General features: G+C 43.4%; 1 protein-coding gene across 2 annotated transcripts in view; it reads left to right on the top strand.

The window, feature by feature from the left end:
- Nucleotides 1-21,231, top strand: part of CREB3L2 (cAMP responsive element binding protein 3 like 2) — a 72,059-nt gene extending 50,828 nt beyond the window's left edge. Inside the window, exons 3-12 of one of the 2 annotated variants that reach the window (XM_084284324.1) lie at nucleotides 2,960-3,126; nucleotides 4,443-4,530; nucleotides 6,348-6,526; nucleotides 7,167-7,313; nucleotides 9,008-9,066; nucleotides 10,336-10,404; nucleotides 17,383-17,482; nucleotides 18,421-18,547; nucleotides 19,233-19,458; nucleotides 20,315-21,231. In XM_084284324.1, coding sequence (XP_084140450.1) covers nucleotides 2,960-3,126; nucleotides 4,443-4,530; nucleotides 6,348-6,526; nucleotides 7,167-7,313; nucleotides 9,008-9,066; nucleotides 10,336-10,404; nucleotides 17,383-17,482; nucleotides 18,421-18,547; nucleotides 19,233-19,458; nucleotides 20,315-20,390 — 1,238 coding nt within the window. In that variant the 3' untranslated portion in view covers nucleotides 20,391-21,231. Of the gene's footprint in view, nucleotides 1-2,959; nucleotides 3,127-4,442; nucleotides 4,531-6,344; nucleotides 6,527-7,166; nucleotides 7,314-9,007; nucleotides 9,067-10,335; nucleotides 10,405-17,382; nucleotides 17,483-18,420; nucleotides 18,548-19,232; nucleotides 19,459-20,314 lie in introns of both variants that reach the window. The other variant, XM_084284323.1, reaches the window with a different exon arrangement.
- Nucleotides 21,232-21,570: the final 339 nt, after the last annotated feature.

Genomic DNA, 21,570 nt, shown 5'->3' with positions numbered 1-21,570 from the left:
ATTTTTCCCCTGTGTGCCTAAATGTATCTTGTTTTGTGTGGTATTCTCAAGGAGTTTGGGGCAAGGGCTCCTTGTTTGGCTAGTACAGGGCTTTGCAGAGTAGACTAAAGCTCTTAGGGGTTGTTAGAATAATAAACTTATAATGACTTTCGGGTAGTGTCATACTACTGTGCTCAGAAAGAGGGGAAAGGGGAAGGGGAAATGTACTCGCAGCTCTCCTGGCTTGGAGGAGAGATCACCGGCAACTTCAGGAGCTGGATGTCAGAAGAAAGTGATTCATTGGTGACCAAGGTGGTGACTGTGTTGTAGGGGCTTGGAAAAAGCAGGGAGAGGGGAGTGTTGAGGTAGGATTTGACCAGTGTGCTGCTCCATCACTGCTCTTCAAGAGGGTTCATCTGGAATGACAGCTGTTACCACGCACGCATGAAAGGCAATGTCAAAGAAGAGTTAAATGCAGTCCTTCAAAGTTACCTCAGTATCAAATGCACTGTGTTGCTGTCTCCAAAACCATCTGTAACCCCGTGAACTGGTTAGACTGGCTTTAATGCCTCGAATAACTCGGAGCAGGTAGTGTGGAGCTAAGTGGCGGTGGCAGGGACGTCAGGTTTGTCAGCATGGTCAGGTTCCAGGGAGGACAGAGACAGGCTGAAGGCTAGCATGTCTTGCTGCCTTACAGCAGCTAAGCCCTTATGATGAGCCAGGGGATGAGAGGTGATAAACATCAAGACCCGCAGGCTTAGAGGATGTGCCCTGTTTTGCTGGGCATCCATGGCCTTGGAAAAAGCCTCTTCGACTTGCATGATGATAGAAATCTCAGAAAGTTCAGGGCTAATTACTTGGTTCACTGACAACTCCCGTTTAAAAGTAGCCTGCCCTCCCTAAGGGAGGCTGAGGTAGCTTGTGGATGCTGCTGGCACTGCCACAGTGCAGCTCGACCCCGAGGTGAGACAGGCAGCAAGCAGAGCCTCCACGCAGTACCACGAGGGGAAGGCTTTGGCAGAAGTTATCCAAATAAACATTTGAAAGCTGCATTTGCCAAGGGATTCGGGATTTTCAGGCAAACTTACCCCTTTAAAGCTCTTATCTGAATGATCTACACACACCAATCAAGAGGGAGTCCACCAAATACTTCGTTACAACTGGCAGGGGGAGGGAATGGCGTTTTTGTGTGTGTAAGGAGGGAGGTGCAGGAGGGAGGGTGGAAAGAGAGCAACGTCCTCTCTCCTGAGTTAATATTTAGACAATGCTACCTCTTTTTTTTTTTTTTTTTTTTGTAAATACTTCTATTTTTATAATTCTGCGTTTCCCGGAAGGCTTTGGGAGTGAGCCTTTCAACAACTTAACTACGGTGCTCAGCCCTTGCTGTACAGCTACTCCTCTTGGCAGAGCTGGGCTGGCAGCTCTGGAGCGTCTGATTACAGGATAGGTGTTTTCATCTTTAATCCCTCGCTGTGCCTTTGCTCAGATTACCCCTTTCCCTGCCAGCGGCGGAGGTTAGGTCCCACCACAGAGCAAGGACCAGCCCCAGCGCTGTGCATACCTCTCCCATCCTGCAGCCTGTCTGTGTGGTCCTAACAGCAGCGGCAGGCGAACACGGAGGCTGTGAGACTGCTCTTATTTTTGTTACCTACCTGCAGCTCGGCTCTGGTGGCATCTCACCAGCATGGTCCGCCGAGATGTGTGAAGGTCTTGTATCAGCCTCGCAGGCAGGAGAGGCAGGATGAAGGCAGGAGAGAGCTCTGAAAGGAAAATCAACACCCTTTTCCCTTCTGTATGTTTGGCCTTGGATTCCAGCTGCTTGATTTATGGACGCGCTTCTCGCAGCTGCTGACAAGTCGTGGCAGAGGACTGCGCTGTGTGCTGCTGGGGTATAGTACAGAGGGGTGGGGTAATGAGGTGGGGTAATCTGCCGCAGGAGAGACCACCGTATACAACTGAACCCCAGCAGCAGCAATGGGAATGGGATTTTTTAAAGGTAGAATTGCAACTGCCAAAAATGCATCTGCCTTTTTTTTTTTTTTTTAATAAGGATTTTGATGGCCTTGGGAAATTATTTTAAAGATTGAATCCTGAATTCTTGGTCCTCTGTCATACTCTGTACCCAAGAAAATAAATCCCTTTTCAGCAAGCCAAACATCTTTCCTCCCCAGTCGCTACCCCAGGAATGGAAACAGGGAGCTAGCAACTTACCAGCCCAACCTTCTTCCAGTTCTTGACAGTGCAAGACAAACTGGTCAGCTTTATTCAATTAAAGGTTGCATGGCTTTCTTCTGATTAGTGAACTTGCAGTAAGTGGGGGCTGGGGCCAGCTCTGCCAACATATGATGCATGTTTTGTTGCTGCCAAAATATGCATCCAGTGCTGTGTCCCCCAGATGCTCTGGGGAGGAAATGAGCGTCATCACCGTGCCACTGGTGCTCCTGTGAAATCATCAAAGCCACTGCCTTCTTTTATACTTACTAAATGAGTCATTGGGGAAAGCTCCTGAAAGTGTGAAATCCTTTGTTCTTAGAAGTGTAATGCCACCACTCCAGGTATGTGGTGACTGCAGGCAGTGAGAGGAGCAGAGGGCTGGCTAAGCACTACCTCTGCAAGGAGGAATAAAACTGAGTCAACAGGCATTAGCGTGTGTAGGATGTGGCTCCCTGGCTGCTCTACCTGAAGGCTTGTTTAGTCTTGCTCTGCTCGGTGTAAGCAGCTTTCAGCAGCGTGCAGTGATTAGTGCTCTGTGTCTTTCCTCACTGCTCCTCTCTGTATCCTGGGGCTAAGATTAGGTTACAGCCCCAAAACAGTTGTCTGCATTGACTGAGAGCTGAATAGTAAGGGCAGAGTGTTGCTGATGGACTGAAATACCTTCTGTGTTTGTTTCCCTTCTCTGCAGGAGGGATGACATTATTTTCGTTTGTAGCTTCTCTGTCTCTGACCTAAACATGTGGTGTCCAATTTCCTTCCCTGGCAGGTGACCTGGAAAATGAGGAATGGTGTCTGGGTACCGAGCTGACTCCAGCAGCAATAAAGACTGAGCCAGCCTTGTGCGAGACGTCAGGCCTTACTCCCTCCGTCAGTCTCACTGTCACGGCCACGTCGCTGGACGGGGAGCAAGCCGAGCTGCAGGCTGATGCCCTGGTACTTGCAGACTTTCTCTTCTCCTCTCCTCACCTAAAGTGACTAACCCATTTGCCCTGACAAGCTGAATGTCTTCCACAATGACTTGCTTTAGTGCTGCACCTTCCCTTCATCAGGGTGAGACTCCTTGTTTGACGTGACTGGAGTGTTTTCCTTTTTGCCTACTAAGTCACTTTTGCCAGGCCTGTCAAGCTTTGACATTTTGAGGTGCTGCTGCTTTCACTCCAGCCTGCCTAGTAAGGTGTTTGTGATCCCTTTCTGACCACAGCTGGAGCAGCCAGTGGGCATTCACAAGGGCTTAGTTTGGCTGTTTAGGAGAACAAACTGCAGCAGCTGTTGGCTCACCAGAGCTCCCCACCAGTGGAGAAAGTACTGTGACATCCCTGTTCCCCAGGGTGTGATGGCAGCCCAGTCCATCTGGAGCTAGAAAATGTTGGAAATAAACATTCCCACTAGGATGTGGGTCAGAAATATGTGCGACATAAACTGTTTCATGAGAAACTGGGAAAACTGAAACACATCTCTCCCATAGTTCTCTTGTAGCCTGCATGCACTGTCCCCAGTATGTAGCCTTGCTGTAGCTTGGGGTGCTGTGATACTACAAAGAGCATCTTGGGACTAACTGGTGGCTCGCTACCATCTCATGGATTAGTTACACAGGTTACTGGGAGAGATTCTGGCTGCACTGAGCATGCTGGTGTGCCAGACTGACTTCCTCAAGCCTGGGAATGCAGCATTCAGGCAGATTGGCCAGCAGCTTGGCAGCCTGGTGAACCAGCCCTGTCAACAGGGCAAGTCAGGTGTCCTCCAAAAGTCTGTTGGCCATGGCTGTCTCTGTTCCTTCTCCTCCTAACTGTGAAATGAACTTGGGTCTGACAACCCAGGGCTCAGTGAGTGGCACCTGGATCTCGCTCCCAGGTGACAATGGCCTTGAACAGGCTCTCCCCCGCCTCCAGGAGCATTTCTGTCTCTGCTCAAACTGGCTGTGCAGTCCGGCAAATCCTAGCGGCAGCTCTGTTGCTAAGAGAAGTAATTTGAGTGGGTTGCCTGCTAGCTTTCAGTCTGAAATGTCATCTCTGAGGCGTAATCTTTTATTTAGCTAAATATAGTAATAAGAAAAGCCATGGCAGGACTAGTCAGGGCAGCATTCTCTGTAGCCTGGCTTAGCAAAACTGTGTAAAGCAGTTCAGGCATGGCCTGTAGCAGAGTATGAGAGGGAAAGCTCTCCATTTATGGAGAAATCATCCTTGTATCCTTCTATAAAGACCTCAAGAAGTGTGCTTTGGGTTTTCATGCTGTTAATTTCTCTTTTCTAGATGAAACCACTGAGCCAGAAAGTGCTTCCGGAGATTAAATTGGAGCCCCATGAAGTGGATCAGTTTCTGAACCTCTCTTCTAAGGAAGGTCTGTTAATTACCAACCCAACACATGCAAAGGAGATGACCAGAATGCGCGATGAATGTACTTTACCCTGATTAAATATTTGGCTTCCTTGTTTACCACGTTAAACTTTAGGCTGAAGCTGTTGCCTTCTAGGGATTTGACTCAGGCGGTTAAAAAGCCAGCCTTTCTGACCCATTTATATCTTCCTTTTCTTTGTTTTTGTCTTGCGCATCACAAAGAAAACGATCTCTATTTTGTCTGCAACGTCCTAACAATTAACGCAGTTGCTGGAGGGAGCATGAATCCTTAAAGTATGGGATTATTTAGGTTAGGAGAGAAATCAACTTGAGGGAACTTACCTAAGGCACAGAAAATATGAAGAGCACAAGTGGAAACTTGGCTGGTTTTAACCTCTTTGACCTCTGCTGCAAAAGCAAGGAAGAGAGTGTATATGAAATTAAGTTAGGCACATCTGGTTTTAGCATATTTGCTACAGTTCACGTTTAAAAACCACCAGGGTCCCTTTGAAATATATAAATTGAGGGGGAAGGAGTGGTCTTCCCTGCCCCAAATGTAAAACATGGAATTGTGGCGTATAATCTGTTAACCTGGGAAAAGTTTGAAAAAGTCAAATATTTTGACTGAAATTTAAGAAGATAACTGTATCTCAGTTAGGAACACTTGGTGTTCTGTTAGTGAATTCGATTATGTAGACAAGTAGAACTGCTCTAGGAAGAGAGGCAATTGATTTAGCAGGTGGAAAAAAAAAAACCTATATCTTAATCCAAAACATAGATGGGATTGCTCAATTTGTGCAATTAAGGGCATTACTGTTTTACAAGTGTACATGTGGCAACCAGAGTTAAGATGCTAGCCAAAAAGACCTAATAACTTTTTTTTTTGTAATAACTTTTTCGTTACTGTTTTTTTTCCTTCTTCCCCCCACGCCGATTTGAGCTTTTCAACTCAAATTTGCAAAGCGTAAAAGAAGTGGAAGGTGGAAAATGGAGCCCTGTATCTTCCTGCTCCCAATTGTGATTGCTGTAAATGTATCAGAGGAAAAATGAGTTAGTGGACATCCAAAAGAGCCATAACTAAGTTGTCCATGTAATCTGAGACTGCACCGTTTCTCTTGGTCCAGACCCCATTTGGTCATAAGCAGCACTTTGCTTGCCAGTTGCAGCACAAGTTCTGTTGGCTGCAAGTGCAGTAGAAGTTTGCTTATAGCTCTGGAGAGCACAATATGAAAGAGGTTCCTGCGGTGGCTACCTATGCTATTCCTGCTCCATCAGTATGGCAAAGCCATCACAAGGTTGTCACTACCTGCCAGTTGTGCCAGACTAGATCCTTAGGGGCTAAAATATTTCTTCTCTTACTGTTGATGTAACATCTTGGGCATGTTATCTTCTCTTGAAAAATACTGGCAATTTGTTAAATCCATAGAAAGGTTGGGAAAGGCTGTTGTTTTTGGAAAGGTCTAGTGGCTCAGAGCCCTCTCTGCTAATGTGGTTTCCCAAGTAGGATACTTGTACTGGATGTTTATACTTAAATCTCAAGGCATTTGGAGAAGCTGAAGGGGTAGGTAGAAATAATCAGAGCACATGAGCATAGCCCTGCTTTGTCTGTTGAACCTAAAGAGAGCTGCTGTGTTTCATGCCTCCTTTAGAGAGCTGCATGCTCTGAAAATCTTTCAAGTTTCCACTTTTGCTTGACCCATCTTTTAGCGGACAGTCCTAGCCCTGGAAAGCTGCTGGTGGTGGTGGCGGCAGTGGCTCTAGTGGAAGTTTAGGTTAGCACCTCCAAATCTTACATTATATTTCTCTCTTGCCATTCAGCAGTCGACCCCCTGCATTTGCCTCCAACCCCTCCCAGCAGTCATGGCAGTGACTCTGAAGGAGGGCAGAGCCCAGCTAGATCGCTCCCTCCTTCAAGCCCGATCCAGCTGCAAGCCACGGCTAAAGTCACGTCGCGCACAGCTTCAGCGCTTTCCAATTCCCCTCTCCTGACTGCACCACATGTAAGTTGGGCTCAGTTTTTCTAGAATCTGTTTTTCGTTTTTTAATTACTGTTTTTGCATACATTTGCTAATTTCTGTTGTTCTTTGGATGTGCCCATCTCTGGTCAAAACTGGAGATCCAGCAATTCTTGCTCTCTTGTCTATCCTGTTCCCACTGGGAATGGTGTGTGCCTCTCCTCTGACTTGAGGCAGGGTTGAGCAGTGTTAGGAGATTTCTCCCATCATGGGTTGTGTTTTGCATTAGCACCCAGCTCTGCTGGGTTAACTTGTCACTGGTAGATCTGTCCACTTGTTGCTATGTCTTGGAAATCAAGTGGTGATTTTTAGGGAGGGGTTTTCAGCAGTGCTTCTCATTTGTCTCCTTCCTATTTGAGCCAAGGGGAGTTTTTCTGTTGGCTTCAGAGCAGGGTTGAAAGCAGCTGTTTTGAGGCAATCCTGCCCCAAAGGTTCAGTCTCTGAATGGAAGCTACCTAAAAGGTCTTCCCCTTCCACACACTCCCAGTTGCAAGAAACTGCTGGGTTAGTAGACAGAATCCACTCTGAAGTGGGAGAGCTGCTGCCTTGCACTGTTCCCTAACCCCCTTTCTCTAGGGCTGTGTGCTCTTGCTGTGATGTTATTTTGTTTCTGTGACACTTGCAGAAATTGCAGGGGACTGGCCCGCTCATCCTGACAGAGGAAGAGAAGAGGACACTTATAGCAGAGGGGTACCCAATCCCTACCAAACTGCCCCTGACAAAAGCAGAGGAGAAAGTGCTGAAGAAAATCCGCAGAAAAATAAAGAACAAGGTAAATCAATGTTTGTTTAGCAGTTTTGCTGGGTAATACCTACTCATCCTTCACTACAAATTTTTGCAACATTTCAGTAGCAATGGTCTGTAGTACTGCTGAATGCTGTAAGATGTCTTTTAAGAAAGTATTCTTCTTTGCTCCTTAACACATCCATCAAATTGTCTGTCACTGTGACAGTGCCTCTCTGTCTAGGTATTTACCTGAACGCAGGAACAATAGAGTATTTAGTAAGTAGAGTATCAAGTTGCTGTTGCCTGGCTCCATTTTAAAAACAGTACAATCTTTTTCTTATGGGTAGGCAAAGAACCTCTGTGTCCTTTCCATGGTGATGAAGGTGTTTTTCACCATTTCATGTTTTAAAGTTTGACTGCGTATTTCAGCACTCCAGTCTTTTTATCACTGAATTCCATGACCTTTAGATGAATGGTTGATATCAAGGCTGTGAAATGCCTTGCAAGTCCTCTTTCTCCCAAGATGGCAAAGGGCTAGTGATGGGGAGGAAAGCATTTTTTCAGACCTGGCAAATTTGCTTGTTCTAGATGATATTAGCACATTTTTGAAGGTTAATGCATTCTGTTACTGGTTTGGCAGACAGGTGTAAATTTACCCACACTGAATTGAAATTTGGTCTAACATAATTTTTCAAAAATATTTTAAATTTCCTTGTGCTTTTTATGTACCACTTACATATAATTACTCATTTGTATTCAAGGGTATCATTGCAGGTCCTTTGGTCCAATCCCTTGCTGTGAAAGCAGGCAGCTTAGATCAAGTTACTAAGTGACTTGTCCAGTCACATTTTACTGTCTGAGTGCTGCGTCCTCAGCCTCTCTCTGGGCAACCTATTTCCAAATTAGGCTGTTTTTCTGGATAAAAATAATAAAATAAAAGCTTCATGTCTAATTGGAATTTCCCTTGTTGTAACTTGTATTCAGGGCTCTTCTCATTTTGATATACACCTCTGAGAAGACTTAATTCATTTTTGTTTTAGCAATAGGATTCCCTCCTTATCTTCTTAAATCTGAACAAATCCAGATTTCTTTGCCTCTGCTGATATGTCGTGGGCTCCAGCATACTTGTTATAGCCATGGCCGTGCTCTGGACTTGCTTCGATATGTCCAAAGTATTTATTTCAGAGCCCCAGACTTCACACAGTTCTCAACTGCAGTCTTGCAGATGCTGAATAGAGGGGAAGAGACACTTCCCTTGACCTGCTGGCTATGGTCTTGCTAACATAGCCCCAGCTCTGGTTGTTATTCTTTGCTATGGGGGCATATTGTTGACTTATGTTTGTCTGGTTGTCTGTCAGGATTCCCCAAGTCTTTTTTCTGCAAAGCTGCTTTCTAACCTATGCATGGGTTTTTCTTCTCCCAGTTGCAGGATTTTCTCCTGGCATCATCTTTTAGTATTTAGTATTTGCCCTAAGATACTCTCTGCAGATGAATCTGATTTGCTTTTTAAGGATAGTTCTGTAAGAGCAGAGTGATCTTTTTCCTACTACTGAGAGGGAGCAGTCTTGCTTCAGGATGTGGAAACAGACCAAGTCAGTGCTTTGCTTGCCAGGAATAGGAATGAGAACAGTACCGAGGCTTGAATCAAATAATGTCAGGGCTCTTTACCAGTTTATTAATTCATCTCTGCTGCTTTTTTTTCTTTGCAAATATTTGGTGTTTTTCTTCCCTTTTCCTTAGATCTCTGCCCAGGAAAGTAGAAGAAAAAAGAAAGAATACATGGACAGTCTGGAAAAAAAGTAAGCCAGCCTCCTTCCTGTTTCAAACGTTCCAATAGCACTGGTTGCTGCAGTGGGAAGGGATCCAGCTGTTGATGCTGGGACTGTTTCGTGCACAAAGTGCCAGCTGCCATCTCGTGGTTGTGACTGAGAAAAGGCCCTTCTTCTGGCTTCTGTGGTACATGTGCTGAGATGCTCCGTACATAACTGTGTCTATCTCCAACGCTTAGGTAACATGCCGCCAAAGACCTTAAACCTCAAATAAGGCAAGACCCATCTACTACCAGCCTTTCTCTTGTGCAACTGTGTTGGTCTAGTGGGTGGGCAGTGTCCAGGAAAAGGCAGGGTCAGAGGGAATATATTCTGTCTTCTAGCACAGATGGAGACAGAAATTGGAAGTGGGTGAGTCAAGACTGCTTGGGAGAATAAGCAGGGCTCAGGAAAACAACATGTGACCAATTGACTTCCTTTAACAAGAAGGAGCCAAATCCCCAGTTAGTGATTTATATCCCAAATTAATCTGTCTTCCAAGAGACAAGTATCCTGGTATTTTTCTTATGCACTTCACCAGATGGATCTGCTAAATCTTGTGTACTATCTTTGGCGATATCCTTGATTAAATTTCCTATTGTTCTCATGTCTTTATGGGTGAGACTTGCTTTCTCAGAGTTAGACTTTTGTGAAATTCTAGCATACATAAACAGATTTGAAAGTATTTCCTTTGCCTTTTTCCTCTTAAAGCTATTCAGGCAGGTAATAGCATAGTTGTCTTTTAGGAATGCCATATTTTTACTTGAACCTCTATGAAACTCAAGGATCTGTTTTCAGAAGCATGGTATTTGTTAAATTATTCGGTGCTTCATCCTAGAAATGAAATGCACACATGGAACACCCTTGCACAAAATAATTGCTAACAATACAGATGGAACATGTTCAGTGACTTTTAAGTATCTGTCCTGTGGCCTGATGCACAGAGAAGGTTGGAGCAGGGTCTTTGCTGTAGCTATTTCAAGGGGCAAAAAGTAGTTACAGATTACCCTGAATAAGCTGCACCTACTTGGTTGTAGTTGAGCACTGTAAGCAGATGCTCTATAGCGAGTAGTATCTAATGCAATGTCTTCTGCACCTTGAAGCAGGATTAAAGATTATGACTAAAGTCAGTTGGTGTAACTTTTTGTAAATGCAGGCAGAATCACAGAGCTTCTGTGAAAGCAAATTTGTTTTGTTTCAGAATGTCTTGAATAAAGGACTGAATTTTTTTATATCCATCTTTCTTTCTTCTATTTCCAGAGTTGAGAACTGTTCAAATGAAAATAGTGAGCTGCGTAAGAAGGTCGAAGTCTTGGAGAATACTAACAGGTAAGGTGTGAGGGGAATAAAACAAAACTGTAGCATGATTTTACAGGGAAAAAGGAAAACACTAAAGTTAAGAGATCAATCGAAATGTGAAAAATAGCTGTATCTGATCTGATTAGTGTCAAAGAAAGATGATGGAGAACAGTTACCATGACAGAGCAGCACGATGTAAAATGCAGGGGCTTTGATGTCAGCTGCTAAACTGTCTCCTAGCTTGTGGTGTGTTTGAGAAACCTTTTAGTATTCTTCCTTGAGCTCTTCCACTGCCCAAGGAAACATGATTAGTGATGCATAACAAACAGAAGACTGCAGCCCAACTCTCCAAATTGTCTTTTGTCTGTGAAAGACTGCTTTGACAGGAGGCCGTGACCAGGAACATGACACTCGTAGAACTTACTGTTGAAGCTCAAGAGTCAGTATTAGTTTGTTCTGGACTACTAGCTACCATTGCAGTTACTGTACGCTGTTCTGATCATCTGACACCACAGAATATCTGTCATTTTAGGAAATACTGCTTCCTTTGGAGGTGGAATCAGCTTCTTCTCATTTTTTCATTTCTGAGTAAATGGGTGTCTCGATGGTGACTCTCAAAGGATACGTGGCAGAAAATGATCTATAGCTGAGCTTTGAATTGGATGTTAGCTGAGAATAGAGTGTCAGTCATGGCTTATGCTCAGCATGTTCTCTGTTGAAGGCAAATTCCAAGGAGTAGGTACTAGGTGAGCCCACTGGTAACACCTTCTGTTTAGAGGCATTTGAAGTGATGGCTGAATATTACCACTAAACATGATGGTAGCACTGAAGTGGGAGGAAACTTGGTTTTCAAGATAAGACCCACGATCGTGAAAAATGGCCCCAGAGCTTGTCTGGCAGCCAATGTATTGCTAATTGAGTGGCATGTGTTGTTTCTAATCCCCGGATCCAATCTCTAATTTCATGGAGCCAGACCCTGTAGCACTGTAATTTGCTAGAGAGTGTCTCCCACACACTGCTCATGCATAAAGACATCTGCTGCTTGTTTGAAGAGAGCCAAGCCATTTCTGTCCCTCCTGTATCTTCCTGCAGTGCTTTATGTAAAAGAGCCAGGAATTGTTCTGCAGGTGTGGAATAGGGTTCTTTCTCCTAGGATCCATCCCAGTAGGTGCTGAAAACAGCTGCTAAAAGGGAGGGTGCAGCTGTGGATGATCCACTCAGGGACAAGAAGTTGTCAAGCCTTGAATTGTTCTCCCTAGTTTGGCTAAATTTGGCCAGATTTACATCTCTTGTTGCGGATGAAGTCATGAGAATGGCTTTGTTAATAACATTTTCCGTTCTTTTAGGACCTCTTCTCTGTTATTGTATAATCTTAGTTCCCTAAAGCTAACTGGTCTAAAACTATTTACCTACATGATATTATCTCTGAAATCTTCATATTCTGGGCATATGGGATGAGTTGCATTGTTTTCTTCTCTCTGCACGAGCATCAGTGCTGATTTGTAATCTCCTGCAGAGAAACAGATGTTCCTGACCCTCCTCACAGAAATTCTTGTATTTCATGGTGATCTGGTTTGGGTATTCAGATGCAAACTGTACCTAAAAACTGTGAAGGCTGCAAATCCAAGTATGGGGAGATTTGTAAGAGTGCCTGCTTTCATCAAGCCTGAATTATGTAACACCATTTTTTTTAAACCTCACCCCAAAGAGACACTTTCTTTAATTTAGTGTATAGCTTTGTAAACGTCTTGTTCAGAGAATGATTCCAGGTCCTTGCTTAATATACATAATCCATTTTTCTACATTGAACTCAAAATGACCAGTTTCCTCATTGGTACATTGCCTTGATGTGTCATCCAGAAATTACTCAAATGTTTCAGAACTTGTCTTCATAGCATCCTATAGCTGGTACTTTCATCTCATACTTACAGTCAGAGATCGAAGCTCATAGAGAAGTGAAGGTCAAATTATGCATTGCCAATTTTATTCTTGGATGTCCAAATTTAAATATCTAGGACCTTATTTCTCAAAGTTCCTAAGCACGCAGTCATACGTGACTTATTTAATATGCTCAAATCAGAGTCCAAGTTGACTTCAGCTGCAACTTTGAGTGTTCAATGTAGTAAAAAAAATGAAGACCTCAGTGACAGTTTTATATGAAAGTAGATCTACAAGTGTTAGAGCTGTTTCTGATAGCAAAAAAATGTAAGAGTGGAAAAATATAACAATAAAATAGCACTTTGATTACATACAAAATCCTTTTGCATTCAGTGTGGATGAAGACAAAATTTATGTTTGTTTTTTTTTCCTTGTTGGAAAAGTGAGCCATAGCTGCTCACCTAAAAGTTTGTGGACATGCATGTGCAGTCACTATTGTGTTTTTATAGTCTGTCTGGAGTTGAGGAGAGCTGACAGGCAATTTCCAGCACATACAACTATTGAGCAGCAGGATTTTCTTTCAGTATGTGCAATCAGTTTTTCAGAGCATGTTGTTAGTCTATATATAGAACAAATTTTACACAGATACATACCTAGGACTTCAGGGAAACCCTGCTTACATTTCAAAGTCTGGCTCCAAACCATGGAAGCACCACAATTTCTTGCTAAAAAAAGCAGCGTAAAAAATTTTAGAAGAATCTTTCCCAAGAACCTGCCTCAGCTTGAAATTCTGGGACTGAAAAGATTGGATGTAAGAGGTGCAAATGTGGTCCAAAAAAAATGTATCCAGAAGAATCTTCCTTGACTTTCATGTATCTTATAAGGCAAGGCAGGAGGCTGTGGGATCAAGATGCGGGGGAGTTTTTAATTTTCATTAATGTGAGTGGGTGACAGCAGCATTTTTGGCATCTTCAGTATTAGAACACTGGCATATGTTTCCTCTCCTAATTTATGTGACTCAGTGCCTTGCAAGAAACCCATCCAAGTTCCTTTCTAAGGAGTTTTCTCAAAACTACAGGAACACATTATTATATGCACGTCTCTTATGCCTTGTAGCCGCAAGTGAGCAAGGGTCTCATTGGTTTGGGTAGCGTCCAAACATGTTGAGCACTGCTGTATCAGAAGGGTGTGAGGAGAGGCTGACATCAAGAGTTGAGCCGGCTTGTCCCTGTCACCAAGAGGGCTTGATCCACTCACATGGTGGCACTGGGACCGAAGACAGAAAATGATGTTAGTCTAGGCTTTTACTGTGGTCCATACACCAGTGTTGTCTAACTGGAAGCTGTGGCTATTTGGGCTTAAAGAGACGGAATTGAAAGACTGGGTACTATGTGTATGACATGTGAGATGTACTTTTCTTTTTCGATTCTGTTAAGTCTATATTTATAAATAAATACACTGATGTTCACTTCTTCTGGAGAAGTAGATAGAAATAGGATGCAATTAGCGTATGGTTGAGTACATAAATATTGTTATCACAAATAGACAATCACAGAATCATAGAAAGGTTTGGGTTGGAAGGGACCTTAAACGCAATCCAGTCCTAGCTCCCCTGCCATGGGCAGGGACACCTCCCACCAGACCAGCATGCCCAAAACCTCATCCAACCTGGCCTTGAACACCTCCAGGAATGGGACATCCACAGCTTCTCTGGGCAGCCTGTGCCAGTGCCTCACCACCCTCACAGTAAAGAATTTCTTCCTGTCTAATCTAAACCTACCCTCTTTTAGTTTGAATCCATTACCCTTCGTCCTATAACTACACTCACTGACCTAGAATCGCTCCCCAGCTTTCCTGGAGGCCCCCTTTAGGGTACTGAAAGGTACTGATTTACATGGCCCTTCATTCATTTGAGGCTGATAAATCCCTTTAACCAAGTCTTGTTTCAAGACGAGAAGGATCTGGATTTACATACAGTGAGACATCTTGCACTTCGCTTCAGACCACCCCCATAACAGCTGACAAAGCTTGACAGCCCTGGACCCAACTCTTTATTTTGAAAGCAGCAGGACAGTGTTTTTGTGCTGAAGCAACACTGATGAAAAAAAAATGCTGTTTTTTTCTTTTCTTTTTTTTTCCTTTGTAATTCAAAACAGAAAGAATCATGATTTGTTGTTGTTGTTGGGTTTATTTTTCCTTTGAGGTATTCTGGTCTTTAAATGAAAACCTTACTTTGGGGTTTGCTTTGTCCTACAGATAGGACAGGCAGAGAAGGACTCTGTGTGTAGAGCTGAAAGAAAGAGAATATTTTTCTTGCCTTTTAATCATTTATGATAAGTTTTTTGCCTCGCAAAGTAGATACATTCTCTGAAGTAAAAAAGGTCAAAATAAACATTGTTTTTTTCCCCCTAGAAGCTATTTGCTGTTATTTAAATCAATGTTGGATTTTAAATTTACATACTGTATTGAGGAAGTTTCGCAGGTGGCTAGGTCCTGCAGTGACAGATTTCCTCTCCATACTGAAAGTGTCACTGGAAGCAGAGGGGAAGCCTTGACTTGTTCCTCACTCTGGTAGTGAAAGGGGTCCTTCTGAAGATAATTACGTGAATTCACACATGAAAATAAGACATCATGAGCAGAGTGGATTTGCTGGGAGTGCTGGAAAGGAGAGCAGGAGTCTTCAGTCACTTTACAGCTTTCCTTTGAGGTGCTTCCCTTGGCAGGGAAAAGCGTGAAAGCACATTTCACACCTCCTACGGAGGTGACCCTCTAATTGAATATCACTGGGAAATGTGTCAGACACAGTGGAAAATAATCCTTGTGGGTGCAAAGCCCCTTATACACGCTGCCGTGGGATTGTATTTTCTCCTGTTAGGATCTAGCCATTGGCAGTACATTGCACTAAGAGCATTCTTGGCCTTCCTGATGATATTTAGAGGAAACAGTATAACCCAAGTTCTTGTTCTTCAGAGTGGAGAACTGCTCCTTGGTCCTCTCTTCTTACACCAGACCATCCCTGTAGCCATCCAGTAACAATGAAGGCAGCTGGTGTGCTGGAAAGGTCTTCACATCCTGGAATCCAATCTTCCAACATTTCAGATTCAAATACCTGCTTAATTACACTTTCCGAAACAAGAGTGTTTTGGTGTCAGCTCTCTGGGCCTGCTCTGCCCAGCAGGTTTTTTAAATTGGACACAAAAAGGCAGAGATGAGCAAAACCAAGGAGAATCGCCTCTTCCCTGTCGATATCCTCGACAGCCATTAACTGTTTTCTCACTGACGCCTCCACAAAAAGAGGCAGGAGTGATATGTATTTCAAGTCTGCTGCTGCTGCCAGCCCCCAAGCTGGGGAGGAGGAGAGCTCCTTCCTCTCATGCCTCAGAGCTGTTCTCTGTCAGTCGCAGTGACTCAGGCCTGAAGCAGGTTGGGGGGGATTTCGTCTTCTGTAATAGCTCAGAGATTGCAGGGTTAAAAAGGCATTGCTGTGTAACGTGGCATATGGAAGGAATAGTTTCTTCGGTGCCAGAAGATGATACATAGCTTGTATGCAAGTCTGTGTGACCCCTAAGCCATGAAGTGGACGGAAGGGAGACACTGGGGAGAAATGTTAGCAGGGAGCAGAGCATTAGGCTGGTCTCATCTATGTGATGGATGCTGTTTCCATCTCTTAATTTGCCTGTGGTCTCTAACTGTGAATAAAGGACTGAAGAAGGAAAAAGGAAACCGCTTTCTTCTTTTTAACACTGAGTTGCAGAATAAAGGGTGCTCTCAAGAGCATGCAAGACATCCTTCCTTAATAAGTTGGGAAGGATCTGCTGGCCCAGATAAATGTGCTGTAGTGCCTTGTGCTCATTTCAGAATGCATTCCTGAAGTCCTTGAATTCATTAAACCCTAATTAGCAATGATCATTGATGATTAAAAAAATCTATAATAATAGGCAGACAAGTATATATTGAGCTGTAAAGGCACCTCTGGGTCTGTCCTACAATTAGCTTTTAGCTGGTTTGATCTTAAAATAAACCTTCTATTTTCTCTGACACCCTAACCTTGCTTCTTGCTTTAGCGTTTGACGTCATGGTCTCCAAAGCTGTTGCCTGGAGTTTTGTGAGGGTTACCCTCAGCAATAGGTAGTGAGACATACAAGAGAAGCAAAAAGTAAAATTGGAAACAAACAGCAAAGTTAACGTCTTGAGGCAAAATAGTACTATATCTGACTGTGATGAGGACAGGCATTTGGGTTACTCCTTCTCTGTTAAAAAAAAAGCTTTAATGAAAACAGTTGTGAAAACCCTATACCATTTATTCTTTGAGATCATTGCCGTCTTGAATGACTAATATCCTGACTGTAGCAAGTAATGATGCTACAGCAGAAGAAACATAGTCAGAAAAGCAGAAGAATACCTTCCTGGTCCATGACTGCTGACTCCAACCAGAACAGAATTACCATGGAGGTTACCTCTGAATGGCACGGTCAGAATAGCTGCTTCAAGCAACTGTTCTCGTAAACTCCTGGAGGCTTTAACAAATTGCAATAAAATACTTTATTTATTAAATGAAATTATGGGAAACAAAGTGTGTGCTTTAAATGCCTTTCTTTGAAAATGAAGCAATTCACTGTACAGGGCATTTTCAGAAAAAGGGGGTAGACATATATACCTCTGCCATCAACTACAGCAACTACAAGCTTGCTTTTGCACCACTTCAAATAATGGTGAAACTCCTGCTCAATTCATGCCATAGAACCAGGTTATATAAGTAGCCAGTCACTTGCATGGAGAGAGTTTCAGTTGTTTGTACACTTACCAGAGTCGCTTCCCATAGAGAATCTGGAAGCAGTTTTTATTTGTAATAACTTTCTGAAAAAAAGGTAAATAAATCATTGTTCAGGGACAACAGCTGAAGAAAAGGCAAAAGATATTTTTGCAAGATTCATCGCTAATGCGTGCAAGAACTTTGTAAAAGTTAAAAACACTCCTTATGTCTGATATCAAGGTGGTGATTTTAATTATCTGTACCTTGTCACAAGAACTAAATGCATTATTGCCAGGTGTGGAATGTGAAGCAAAAAGCTGTTTAGCCAGCAAGTAGATCACTACATCTGATGGTCATGCCTCATCTTTGCTTTCCAGAACACTTCTTCAGCAGCTGCAGAGACTCCAAGCCATAGTTGCTGGAAAGGTGTCCCGTTCATGTAAGGCAGCTAGCACGCAGACAGGGACCTGTCTTATGGTGAGTATTCCCTAAAACTGGGAATTGTAGGGGAATGAGATTCCCTTTCCGCTACTCAAAGGCACATCCTCTGTTCTGTGAAGCCCTTCACTTCCAAATGCTCAGGTTGGGAAACTTCTCTTGATAATTTCACATTTAATTTTGAGATAGGTGAGAATCCTGGCTGATGAAGATTAATGATTGTTAATGGGCATTAAATTCTGGAGGAGACTGGGCTTGTTCTTTTGGCGGGGTGCTGCAGTGATGAAAGAAGCAGCACTGCTCCTCTGAGTAACCTGTTTTATTATTTCCTACAATATTTTATGTGAGAAATGGTGTCTAGAGTTGTAAAATGAAAACACGGGTGCCCTTTGATGCTTGGATTTTCAGATACCAGTAAAAATAAACCTTTTCATCCAAATGAAAATATGACTGAGGCTGTAAATCTACCTCTCTCCTATTTCAGTAATATTTGTCAGGATATGAAAAGGGTTAGAATGAAGCTCTTCCCACCTTACACCCAGCCAGCAAGTTCCCTTTATGCTGGTGCTATAAATTGATGGAAATGATATTCAAGGCCTATGCTGTTCTCATCGGCTGCCAGCCTCTCTGTCACTTTGAAGCAAGACTGGGGCCAGCAGCAGAAATAACCTCGGAAATTCCCGACAGTATCTGTAAAACACACATGGCGGTTGTGTCTGCTTTTCAACTTTGGGAGTAAATAAGGCAACAGGCCAAAATGATGGCAGACACTGAAAACAAACCCCAGGATTAAAGCACTGAATTGTTCTTGTGTATGTGCCTTTGCTAAGAGGCATGGTAGATAGCGATGAAAATAGCCTCTAGTCTTTTGTTTCAAAGACCTATGAGATCTGCTTTGTGTCGATTTTTAGTCTTGATGTGTACGCATGGGCCAAGAGGTGGTGCAATTAACCTCTTATGCCTCTTCCCTTTGCCAGATGGTGGTGCTGTGCTTTGCAGTAGTTTTTGGCAGCTTCTCTCAGAGCTATGGGCCATATCCTTCTGCTACAAAGATGGTGTTGCCCAGGCAACATTCCTCACCAGAGTCCTACACAGACTCCATCGGTAAGTGACAACCACCTCAGTCTTGCTCTTTGGCATTTGTTTTTCACCCCCATCCCCACAGCCATCCCCAAGCACCTCTTGTTTTTCTGCTCCTTAGCTGGCCATGCATCGATATAGAAGAAGGGTATATATCAAAGAAAGATAGCTTGGCAAAGTGTGCTGATGGCAGCAGACTTCATCAAGATGAGCAAAGCCTTTCTCCACTAGCCTGCTTGGTACTTCTGTTTAAAGCCTTTATGTTTCTGTTTGAGGAGTTAAGGCTAGTAGTCTGTAAAAGGTAGCAGGAGAGTTTGCTTTCTGCTCTGTACCACTTGCTCATACTGTCAGGAAACACAGCGGCTGTCAGCTGGTGCTTCCTTTGCCAGTGTCAACTAAAGGTCCAAGGACTGAGTGAGAAGCTGTTAGTATTGCATGCCAGTTCAGAACAAGTTGCTTTAAACGTATGTTATTAAAGTGATTATTTCATTTTTCTCTTGTTCTGTGAAGAGTTTAGAGCTTTTTGATGCCTGTTCGGACCACTGCTGTGGTATCTTCCCACTGCTATCAACCTACCCAGTTAATTGCAATGACAAGACCTTTGCAGCTCTAGTTCTGCTCTGATGATTTCCATTTCCTGAAATGACCAGGGCTGTTCTCTTTGACCTGCCTCCTTCTCACCTCTCTTTTCCCTTCTGTTTATATGCAGTGAGATCAAGGAGTCTGCTAATATATGAAGAGCCTCACCAGCTGGAGGAGTCGTCAAGCCCGATCTCCTTTGCAGATCGAAACGACAGGCACGCGGACAGCTCCAAGTACACGGCGCTAGCTCTGGAAGCTGTGCCGGGGATGCAGCGGGATGATATCATGGAGTTCACAATAGCCAACGAGACGAGGCTAGAGAAATCAGTGCTGCTGGGCCTGCAGCAGCACAGGTGAGTGCCGGATGGGCTGCTTGTGAAACAAGAGTTTGGACTCTCTGTCTGGGGAGCTTATAGACAAAGGTATTGCTACTCTTGTTTGGAGAAGTGATTGCAACAATATTTTAGTAACAAAGCTGCCAAGCTCGGTGCTTCTACCAGAAACCTAGCCCTTGTAGGCTTGTTAGTTATGCCCACTCCGCTTCTTTAAGCATTTAGTTGCGTGTCTCCTAAAGGAATAAGCTTTTACCAGTTGGGTGGAAGTGTGAGGCTGTGACTCACTGGGCTTTGTTGAGGTTAGGGTGTGAAGAGCTGGAGCTTCTCACAGCAGTGATCTTACTAATGCATGCTGCAGAAAGTTTGCAGGATTCAGACTTAAAAGGCAAATCTATTATCTGAACTTCTTAGCATGAAGTTCTTTCATTTTTTTATTTTTTATTTTTAACGTAAGTTTGTGTTTGGAGCCTCTGCAAAAAGACATATCTACTGGTTTAAATATGTGGGTGCAGTTTTCCTTCCACTGTAACTTTGTTTGTCCCACCACTATCCTGATGGCTCAGGTCTTGGTCTCTGCTAACAAGCAGTAGCAAGCACACCAAACGGTGGAGGTGGGTTGTGTTTAGAAGTATGCTTTTCAGAGGCCTAGGTTGAGCCATATCACACCAAGCGTGCCTTCTGAGCATCTGTGTCGAAGTTATACCCAGGGCCAAAGAGATGACTAATTCAATGTGTTACCGTACTCCAACTGATGGGTACCTGGTAAATACTGAGCGCCTTTTTAGCATTAGCTAATTTGAGCAGGATATGTGCTTTTAAAAATGACTAACTATTAGTGTTAACCTTTGTTGTTGTTGTTGTTTTTTTCCTACAGAGTCAACTCTGAAATAGAAGGAAATGAAACACTGAAGATAATTGAAATAGATAGAAGAGTCAATGCCACCTCTTAAAAATAAAAAGGCCTTTTTTCTTGACTTCCCTCTTTCCCACATATTTTCAACCAAAGTCCCCCTGACTTGTCATCCTCAGTGAACCAAAGCACAAAAGAGAGGGAATTCACCAAATTCTGCATTGACTGGTGAGGCTGTGACTGCAGATGGGATCTCTTGTCTTGTAACTCCTTTCCTTACTTCACACACAATCCCTCTTTGCTTTTATTTCTTTCCTGTCTGATATTGCGAGGGCAGGATTGAATTATGATTGCAGAAGATACCAGCAGTGTGCTGATGATTGATTTGTGTATGTGTGCCTGTGCTTGCATGTACACATCATCATCTGTGCACAAAGACATTTGGTAAAAGAGTGGAATACGCAAAACCGATGGGAGCATGTGGGTGATGGGATCCTTGGGAGGAGGTAATTGAGAGAAACAGGAGAGGCGGCACGATGCTGCTCAGAATCTAGCCACAGCTCCATGCCTATTGGTCTGTAGCATTTGAGCCTTTTGGGGAAGATTGAGAAACATGTGCTTCATCTGCTCTGAAGGCACAAGAACGGGCCCCAGTTCTGTTTTGTGAACAGCACAGGCAGGAGAGGGGTGTGCAATGATGGTGCTGCATTGTCCTCCCTTACATCTTCCTCTCTTCTCCCCACCAACCCCTTTGTCATTTAGTGGAGTTAGCTTTTTCTTTGGGTTGGAAGCAGTCCTGGTAGGCATCTCTACTGCTTCCACCCATGTGGAATTCAAGCAAAGATCAGTCACTGTCTTGTCACACTTCGTCTCTGTGGGAGAATTAGACTAGTTTAACTAAATCTATTTAGAAAGCAGGTTTTGTTAACTTCATGCAATGTTTTGGGTGGATGTCCTTTAGTCTACTTAAGGCTAATCTGTTTAGTTTGGATCAATTCCTTCCCAACAAACTTAATCAATATAAGGCTTAAACCAGAAGTGCCTCCTGAGAGCACCGTATGGATTTTATTTATTGGCTTCTAGATGCGTTGATGGAATTTCTCATGTAGACCAGGTCTCAGATTGTCCTGTGTTTTCTTTTTCTTGCCATCTTCCTGTTACTGTTGTAAATAGTATTTATTAGCTTTGCAAGATTTTGTTCAAGCAGTCACAATGAAGAGAATTAACCTTCCCTAACCCTGCACGTGGTCTGGGCAAGCTCTGAAATTGGACATACAAAT

Source organism: Netta rufina (genome assembly GCF_964035555.1).
Source record: "Netta rufina genome assembly, chromosome: 1".
NCBI classification, from domain to species: Eukaryota; Metazoa; Chordata; class Aves; order Anseriformes; family Anatidae; genus Netta; species Netta rufina.
The sequence above is the reverse complement of the archived record's forward strand: the minus strand, read 5'-3'. Positions and strand labels throughout refer to the sequence as shown.